This window comes from Notothenia coriiceps, unplaced genomic scaffold (assembly GCF_000735185.1).
Source record: "Notothenia coriiceps isolate Sejong01 unplaced genomic scaffold, NC01 NC01_scaffold00020993, whole genome shotgun sequence".
In the NCBI taxonomy this organism is placed as follows: domain Eukaryota; kingdom Metazoa; phylum Chordata; class Actinopteri; order Perciformes; family Nototheniidae; genus Notothenia; species Notothenia coriiceps.
This window is the reverse complement of record NW_011353694.1, coordinates 1-8,995: the sequence shown is the minus strand read 5'-3', so window position 1 is coordinate 8,995 and position 8,995 is coordinate 1. Positions and strand designations below refer to the sequence as shown.

Here is an 8,995-nt window from a genome sequence, read left to right as displayed (position 1 = left end):
TTCGGGCTTGGAAATAACATTTAGGAAATAAAAAACATTGAATAAGAAATAAATGAAAATCAAAGAAATCAAAAATATTCTTTGTGGCTATTGTATTCTCCGGGAGAGGAAATGGGGACAATTGGATGTTTTTCAGTAGTTTCAAGTAAGCAACATGAACATATAACCTACATACAGTATAGGACTATCACAATAATACAAATAACACCTGTCTCCTCTCCATCAGGAGGATGTTCCCCACCATCCGGGTCTCTTTCTCCGGGGTGGACCAGGACTCCAAGTACATCGTGTTGATGGACATCGTCCCGGTGGACAACAAGCGATACCGGTACGCTTACCACCGGTCCTCCTGGCTGGTGGCCGGCAAGGCCGACCCTCCTCTGCCCGCCAGGTACACCCTCTCACCGGGACACAAACCGGGACACCTGTCATGGCCCACCGTAGAAAATACAGACTGTGAAAATCAATGACTGTTTTTAAAGTGTCAAGGTTATATCATCTTTTAATTTAGTTTATGTACCTGACAGATAGACACGCTAGTCATCGTTTTTATTGAACAACATGTGGGCCATATAGAAAACTGGAGAGCAAAGAGCTAATGGAGACCGATGAAGTAATGTAATTGTTTACCAGGAAGCATCTGGGAACATTCATGCCATGCTGATTGATGTCATGAAGATGTCAATTCAACAATAGGCCAGATGAAGTCGTATTTGCTATTAATCCAGGCAATGACAGTGAGGTCATGTCCTCGGTATTTTCTTCGGATCAATTGCAGGTTTTAGAGTCAATAGGATTCTCAAATTTGACCATTTTAAGCCTAGCAAAAATAAGTTACTATATACATTTGAAATTTGAAATGATTCCAGTTTTGTGTCTTGGGTTATATTGAGGGACGTGATGTCCAAATAGCCTATATAAGACTGAGAAGTTATTAAATTAGGCAACTATTAAAAGGGTTATTTTAATACATTATTTAATACATTTCTGGGGGAAAGCGGATTTATGATTGAGTGTAGACTAATTATTACAGTCTAATGCTTATTTTGAATTTACATTTATATACGCTAATTCTTTAATTTGTAAATCATAACAAAATATGTTGATTTGTCCTGCAGCCATGCAATGTAACCTATAACCAATAACCTCGAAAATAATTTAAAACTATAAATTAAATATTTCTCCAATATGTAACGATCATATGGAACGCGGTTGCTGGGTGAATTATACTTTTCTTACTAGCCTTTTTTCACAGCTGTGCGTTGATTGGTTATCGAACACCGCTCAGCCAATCACAGTTGAGAATGTGACGGGGTTTTTTCTTATTCTCCCTCCTCAGGTTGTACGTGCACCCGGACTCCCCGTTCACCGGAGAGCAGCTCGTGAAGCAAATGGTTTCCTTCGAGAAAGTGAAACTGACGAACAACGAGCTGGACCAACACGGACATGTGAGCGCGTGTTACTCTTTACTCTGTCTTTGTTAACACACTAACGCACACGATCTAAATCAGTCAGTCAGTCGCCATTCAAGTAATAAATCCGCGTCACGTAGGCTGTAAAACCAATGCATATGTTTTTACAATAGGCCTATATTACTGTCTGTAATTATGCCAGTGCTTTAAGTCCTGAATTCAAAATCTTACTTCAGTAAAAGTACAAAATCAGCAAATTTTTCTTAAAGTATAAAAAGTAATCATGCAGAAAAATGGCTTTGATGTGTGTGTATAATTACATTCATACTATATGTGACATGTAGGCTATAGATAATGTTTCATCAATAATCTTTTTATTAACAAAGTTCTGATTTCATTTTTGTAAAATATTTAAATGATTTGACTATTTTGTGGAGTTAGTCAACTAGTTTTTTATAGATGCATTTAGCTAAAGCTGTGTAATAAATGTAGTGGAGTAAAATTACATTAGTTCCCATATTAATGTAGTAGAGTAGAAGTATAAAGTAGCATTAAATGGAAATATTCAAGTATAAGTACCTCAAAATTGGGTACTACAGTACTATTTCCCACCTCTGGAAACATTGTGAAAATACATTAAGATGGCTGCATTTGACCAGAAAGGCAATACCTTGTGCCTGCTTATATTTGAGCTTTGTATAAAACTGTACTTAAAATGACTATTAGTTTTATTTGTGTTTAGGACTTCAAACGTTTTTGTTTCAATTTCTGACTTACTAAATATGTCAGTTGAATTCTGGATATCGACCAAATTGCTTGTGAAAACATTTTTTTAAAGTATCTTCCAGAAATAGAGTTTCCATTGCAAAGCTTTGTCTCTGTGTCAGGTTCAAAGCCCTCGGGACTTTATAATTACTCGCCTGTCAAGACCAAGTCGCTCCTCTAATCCTCCGTTCCCTGAAGGCACCACGCCAAGCACAAGCAGGGAGCAGGAAAACATTTCAGAACCTAAAACATCTGAAGTTTATCCATGAATTAGCCGTTAGACACAGCCTGAAAAACAAGGTGATTATTATCTTAAAGAGTTTTAGAACCAGTCCAAAAATAGCTCCTGATGTTCACAGGGAAGAAACCAAAACAAACAAAGAGCACATCGAACAAAAACAGGCTTTACTGTAAATCCCTTATCCAGATAGTGAATATTCATATTTAATAAAGTCAATATTTTACTTAAGCTGCTTGTTTGAACAAACACATTTTTTATACCAAAAATAAATTCATAAAATGTGAAATATAAAATAAAAAAAACCCAGAACAACATTTTTTAACGTTAATTAAGATGGGTGCAAGGGCCATTCTGGTGCTTCTGATCACATCACATGATCTTCATCAGCAGCTTGAGTTCGCCCAGTTTTCATTAAAACGTTGGCATTCAAATCAACAATATTAAGCAGCACTTTAAAGACTTCTTAAACTAAAGGATGGCTTTTAAATGTGTTTAAATAATCAAAAATATGCACTTTATCCTTTTAATGTTGTTGGATAATGTGTGAACAATTCTTGAGTAAAGCCTTCAAATTGTTTGCATGTCAACAGGATGAATTCTCATGTATTTTCTCAACATGTTTTCCATTGTTTAGTGAGTCTATAAAACAGTGAAAACAACCTTCCTTTTCCCCCAAAGCCCAGTGGGATGCCTTCAAGCTAATTACGTAACAATGATACATGTGTCATAACCAAAACGTGATGAACACAGGATTCCTGCCACCTTTTTCTACACCTTGACCGTCCGTCTTCGCTGTTGACCCGTCCACGTTTCCCATTGACCGTCATTCATTCTTGCCCCGCTTGTCCTCCTGCAGATCATCCTGAACTCCATGCACAAGTACCAGCCTCGGGTCCACATCATCAAGAAGAAGGACCACACCGCCTCGCTGCTCAACCTCAAGTCGGAGGAGTTTCGCACCTTCGTCTTCACGGAGACCGTCTTCACCGCCGTCACGGCCTATCAGAACCAGCTGGTGAGTGATGGGAAGGGCAATGCCTTCTCTTCTTCTTTGGATCAACTTGTAAACACTGCTTTTGCTTCCCATTCAAAGGAGAAGCTTCAAGACACGTAGAGTAGCTTTTAATTATATCAAAGTAATTGGTCAAGTATTTAAAAAGTTCAATATAGGCTTTGAAGATGTTGTAGAGTATTGAGAAGTCAATGGAAATACAAAAAGGACAGTAAGTATCAAAGTTAATACATATCTTTAAACCCTGAGCTCTGTTGTGTTTGTAAAGAGAGCCGAGGAGGGAGCAGCGTGTTGGGGCGGGAGAAAACACAGAAACAGAATGTTTTTTGAAATAAAGGCGACACATTTACGCTCCGGTGTTTCCCAGATCACCAAACTGAAGATCGACAGCAACCCGTTCGCCAAAGGTTTCCGGGACTCCTCGCGGCTGACGGACATGGAGAGGTACAGGGGATTCTGGGTCCTGCGCCGTGTGTTTACTCACGATAAGATACAAGAGTGTGTGTGTGTGTGTGTGAGACCGCTGCTTTACAGAAGCTACCGTGTTTATATCTTCCTTTCTTTCCTTCTTTCCTCAATAGTTATTTTTTCTTTTACATTCTTCGTTTTTTTTTTACCTCTTTCCATATTTTCTATCTTTTGTATCTTGTTTCTTTAGTTTTATTTCTGTTCCTGCTTTCCTTTCTTCTCTTTCCTTCTGACCCGGTCGTCTCCCTCATTCTTACTTTTTTTATTTATTCTTTTGTCCTTTACATTTTTCTTGTCTTGTTTTGAGTGTTTTCTTTCTCTCTAGTTTTATCCAAACGTTTACTTTCCTTCATCGATATGTTTTCTTTTTCCTCTCTTCCGGTCTTCAACTTCTTTATTTTGTGTTTTTTCCTTATCTTCATCCCATCCTCCTATATCATATATGATGTCTTCCCTTCTCTTTCTTTCTTTCCTTTCTTATCTTTCCTCCACGTCAGCTCTCCATCTTGTATATCTCTTCTACTTCACTTTATTGAATCACCCTTGTCTTTGTCTTTTCTTTGTCTCTCCATTTATTCTCTATTAAGTTCATGCTGTTTTACGTACTGTACCGTATTGTGCATAACAAATCGATGCCACACACACACACACACACACACACACACACACCATGTATACATCACTTCAGGGGACATTACATTGACTGACATGCATTTCCTGGAGACTTGTCCTAACCTTAACCATAACCAACACATGCCTAACCCTAACCCTAACCCTAATCCTAAACCTAACCAAATCTTCACCCTAAAATTAATGATTCCCCTCATGGGGACCTCCATTAAGTCCCCATAAGGGAGGTGAGTCCCCACACGTGACTGTGTAAACAGATTTAGGTCCCCACAAGTATAGTAATGCTAGGCCACACACACACACAGCACACCTTGTTGGAACTTTTGATTAATGATTTGAATATTAACCAGATCGATTTTGAGTTCAATTCAGTTTTTAGTCATAGAGTTTTTATTTAAAGAGACCCTATTATGCTTTTTGGGGGTTTCCCTTTCATGTAGTGTTATATAGGTTTGTGTGCATGTAAATGGTCTGCACGGGCTAAAATCTCAAAGTTCCCTCCAGAAGGAGCTTCTCTCCCCCCCTGCCTGAAACGCTCCCATTAGACTCCTTTGTTTGCGTTTGTAAAACAGTGACATCACTATGAAAAACTCGCACTTCTATTGGCTACTGCTCCAACACATTGTAAGCGATGGGCTAAGGGGCGGGACATATCTAAGCGGTTGTCCAATCAGAACAGAGCCGGCCAGCTAATCAGCAGACTGGGCTCTGGTTTCAGACAGAGGGTGAAAAGAGGCAGTATGAGAAACATAAAGAGCTTTTTGAACATTAAAGCACAGAGACATGTCCCATTAGAGACACTAAATATACCACCTGAAAATGAGCAGAATGTGTCCTCTTAAAAGTCAAAGTCAACTTTATTGTCAATCTTTCAGTTGGTGTGTACAGACAGAGAGATCGAAATACCGTTTCCCACAATCCCAAATACAAATATGTCATTCCTATATATACACAATCAACATTTATACATATGCACATATTAAAACAAAAGCACAACAATCAATATATACAGGGTTAGGGTCACTTCAATATCTTTAAAATCCTTCAGTTAGCCACTTCCACCCTAATACCTGTCTCCTCCTGCAGGCTCAGCGTTCTCCGCCTCAGACAACCTCTCCCTGAGCTCCTGGGTCACCTCTGCCTCTGGTTTCTCCGGCTTCCAGCACCCACAGTCTCTGTCGGCCATGGGCTCCGGCTCCCTGCCGCACCCCATCCAGGGCTCCCTCCCCCCCTACAGCCGGCTGGGCATGCCCCTGACCCCCGGCGCTCTGCAGGGCAGCGGGCCCTCCTTCCCCTCCTTCCACATGCCCCGCTACCACCACTACTTCCAGCAGGGGCCGTACGCCGCCATCCAGGGGCTGCGGCACCCCTCCACCGTCATGACGCCCTTCGTATGACTCCGTCCTGGGGGAGGAGACGGCCCATCTTCACCTCAACACCCCAGAGAAAGCAGTTATCCCCCCACTCACCACTCCTCATCCTGTTTGTACCTTTCCCCCTGGTCTGTGTAAATAGTTTAGCGAGCGAGAGGAAGGGGATTTGGCGTTCTGATGATGAAAAAAAAAGGGCCGTGGCGCCTCGTGTTTCTACGAACGCTTTACTGACATTGTACAAACGACCTCAAAACAACCTAAGACTGTACAGTGGGGCGTGTTTGGTTTTGGCCCGTGAAGAACAGAAAGTGGATGCTCACCTTGAAACTCAATTGAACAATATTTAGAAGACCCTCTGAAGGGTCCACGAGGCTTTACAGACGAAAAGGAGAAGACAAACTAATCCCTCAAAGGACATTTATTAAGCTGTGTGATCCTGTAATAAAGCAACCTAAGAAGAGGACTTGTTGCAGTTTGTTGGACACTGAGGACATTTCAGCGTCGCAGACTCTCAGCTTTTCTCTGTTTTATAGAAAGCCAGCCATATGTACAGCTCCTCGCTCAGTTGAAAATAATGTCTGTTTCAAATGCATTAATGCAACATTTACTCGTAGAGAAATCCTCTCTGTAGATTGCTAAAAGAAAATATTCAAAGGACGCATGCTGACCGCAGTAGAAACACGCTGGGGAACTTTATATGGAATATTATGGGATGAATAAGCTCTAACCTGCAACAGGGTGAGGCTCTTTGTGTGCTTTAAAGGCTCGGTCACACCACAATTTAAAAAAACGACATCAAAATCTATTAATTTATATCAAATCTGTGGATGATTCAGAATGATTTTCCTGCAGTTATTCCTCAGAACACGTTGACAATGACCGATAGCAAACTGTCCCCACCGTGCCGATGTTACTGAAGCTACAAGAGACATCAAAAACCTTGGAGACTATAGTATAACTTATTTATTTATATGAAAAACAAATGGTTCAAGAAGTGGCTCTGATATGTCAAACAACTTCCATAAAATCATGTATTTATATTATTTTCCCCCGTCAAAATGCTCTAACGACCCTCACGCCACATGCGTTTGCTGTGGGAGTTACTGGTGTGACTGGGCCTTAATTAAGATGGAGTCAACTACACAATGTGTTTTTAAAGTATCAGGTTTCAAGAAGTCCGATTTGACTTCCGGGGCCATAAATGTGTTTCCTCTGGGCTTTAGGAAAACAAACAGGCTTTAATTCATCCTTACTGAAATCTCTTTTAATGTGCAGAAACATTTGAAGGGTAACAGCAGCGTGACTTGATGTTTTTATTGCAAACAGACAGCAGCATGAGTGTGAAACATCCCAGTGTTTCTGTGGCCGTGTGTGGCCTCAGCCTGTTAGCTCTCGCTGTTAGCGCTCGCGCTCGCTGTTAGCGCTCTGATTCATGGCTGCAGCACAGCGAGGACAGAGCGTCTGCACCTGGAAGTAATGGCTCTCTTCTCTCATTTAAAACATGCAGGCTACTAAAGGCAAGTGGTGACACTCATTACCGGTGCAGGTGCATACAAACGGCAGCTCACTGGGGGGAGTCATTTATTTAAGAGATATGAAGAAATACAAGTTACACCATGTGAAGCACCACATTTTAAATCAAGTAGCTCATGATCAAAAACTCTCCATCTCTTCGTCTCACTGTCTATAAATGAATCCTAAAAACTAGAGACGGATATATCTGTGTTTTTTGTCGGCTGATAAATGACAACAATTTGCAGAGATGTTATTCATAAGAACACTGTCCATGTTGCCACTTTTGTCCCACTTCACTTATTATTCCTCTGGTGCTTTTCTGATTAGAGTCTATCACATATCAGAAAATAGCATGTCCAGATGATAACATCCAAGAAGTTAAGGTGACAAATTAAATTGAATGTATGATCATCTGTCTAAACCCCCACAATATCAGTTTTCTGTCAGACATCAAGTTTTATTCCAAGACTAATTGCTAGAAAAAAACAATATTTCAAAACAACTTCCAATAATGTTCCTACAGGTGGAAATCTCACTTTGACGGCAAAATATTAGACAAGATATCTGGTTCTGGTGCAGATTTTTTGCCGTGAAAAAAATCCAAAGAAACAAATCTATAAATATTTGGGCTTGTTGCATCCTGGAAGCATCAGGAATGGGACGTCGTGTTGATTTATGACTGCTTTATGGACGATGAAGACCTTTCTCTGTGCTGGGTTATAACTAATGTATACATTTGGGTTTCACAAACACTGTTAATGTCACAGTTTGCCACATTTCTCACATCATATGAAGCCAGTTGAAGTTGAATATGGACATATATGCTCTTCTGACCCCTTGCATAATCACTCATGTGCAAGCAGCTCGTTTTATCCAATCTGTTCATTGAGGACGTCTCCTAATTTACCTTTTACCTGAGCTTTGTGTGACAGAACCGAGTGTTAATATCATCAGTGTAACCATAAGCCCCTCCCCCTCCCCCTTCACCACTGAGAATAATCTCCCTTTTTTTTTTACATGAAAACGTTTTATTTTGTATGCCATGATATGACACCGAACGAGATTGTGTTTTGATGATTTTTAAGTGCAATATATTTATTTTGCTCTCTGAAAAAAAAAATTGTAATGTACTATGCCGCATTTAAAAAAAAAACATAGTTATTTGTAAACATTGAGAAATATATATCACCACCCAAAAAATTTGAGTTTTTGTTTTCACTTGTCCACTTTTCTCTCTCCATGAATCACAGTGTCATTAATAAATTAAATTATGAGATCATTTAAAAACTGCAAAAGGTATTTATTAAGGGTTCAGGGATGATTTTTTGATTTAGAAAAGGCAGCATTTTTGGGGATTTCTTTCTGTTTTTCCAGCTACTTACCCTTTTAAATTATTTTGTATCTTTCAGTTTGTATGCAAAATATTAAACGTTGAGATGCCAGATTGGACAGCAGTAGCCACGTTATGCTCCACTGAGAAAAACTACAACAAATCTTCTTTCTTGAACTTCACCATGATATAAAGACACAAACAGCTCTTATGACTACATTTTTAGGGCAAATACGATACGATATTACG

At 39.8% G+C, this 8,995-nt stretch overlaps 1 protein-coding gene across 1 annotated transcript in view; it reads left to right on the top strand.

Annotated features, from left to right (window-relative positions):
• tbx20 (T-box transcription factor 20) overlaps positions 1 to 8,697 on the top strand; it is an 11,127-nt gene extending 2,430 nt beyond the window's left edge. The window contains exons 3-7 of the mRNA XM_010779939.1: positions 227 to 391; positions 1,340 to 1,448; positions 3,275 to 3,433; positions 3,798 to 3,900; positions 5,615 to 8,697. Coding sequence (XP_010778241.1) covers positions 227 to 391; positions 1,340 to 1,448; positions 3,275 to 3,433; positions 3,798 to 3,900; positions 5,615 to 5,925 — 847 coding nt within the window. The 3' untranslated portion in view covers positions 5,926 to 8,697. The remainder of the gene's footprint in view (positions 1 to 226; positions 392 to 1,339; positions 1,449 to 3,274; positions 3,434 to 3,797; positions 3,901 to 5,614) is intronic.
• Positions 8,698 to 8,995: the final 298 nt, after the last annotated feature.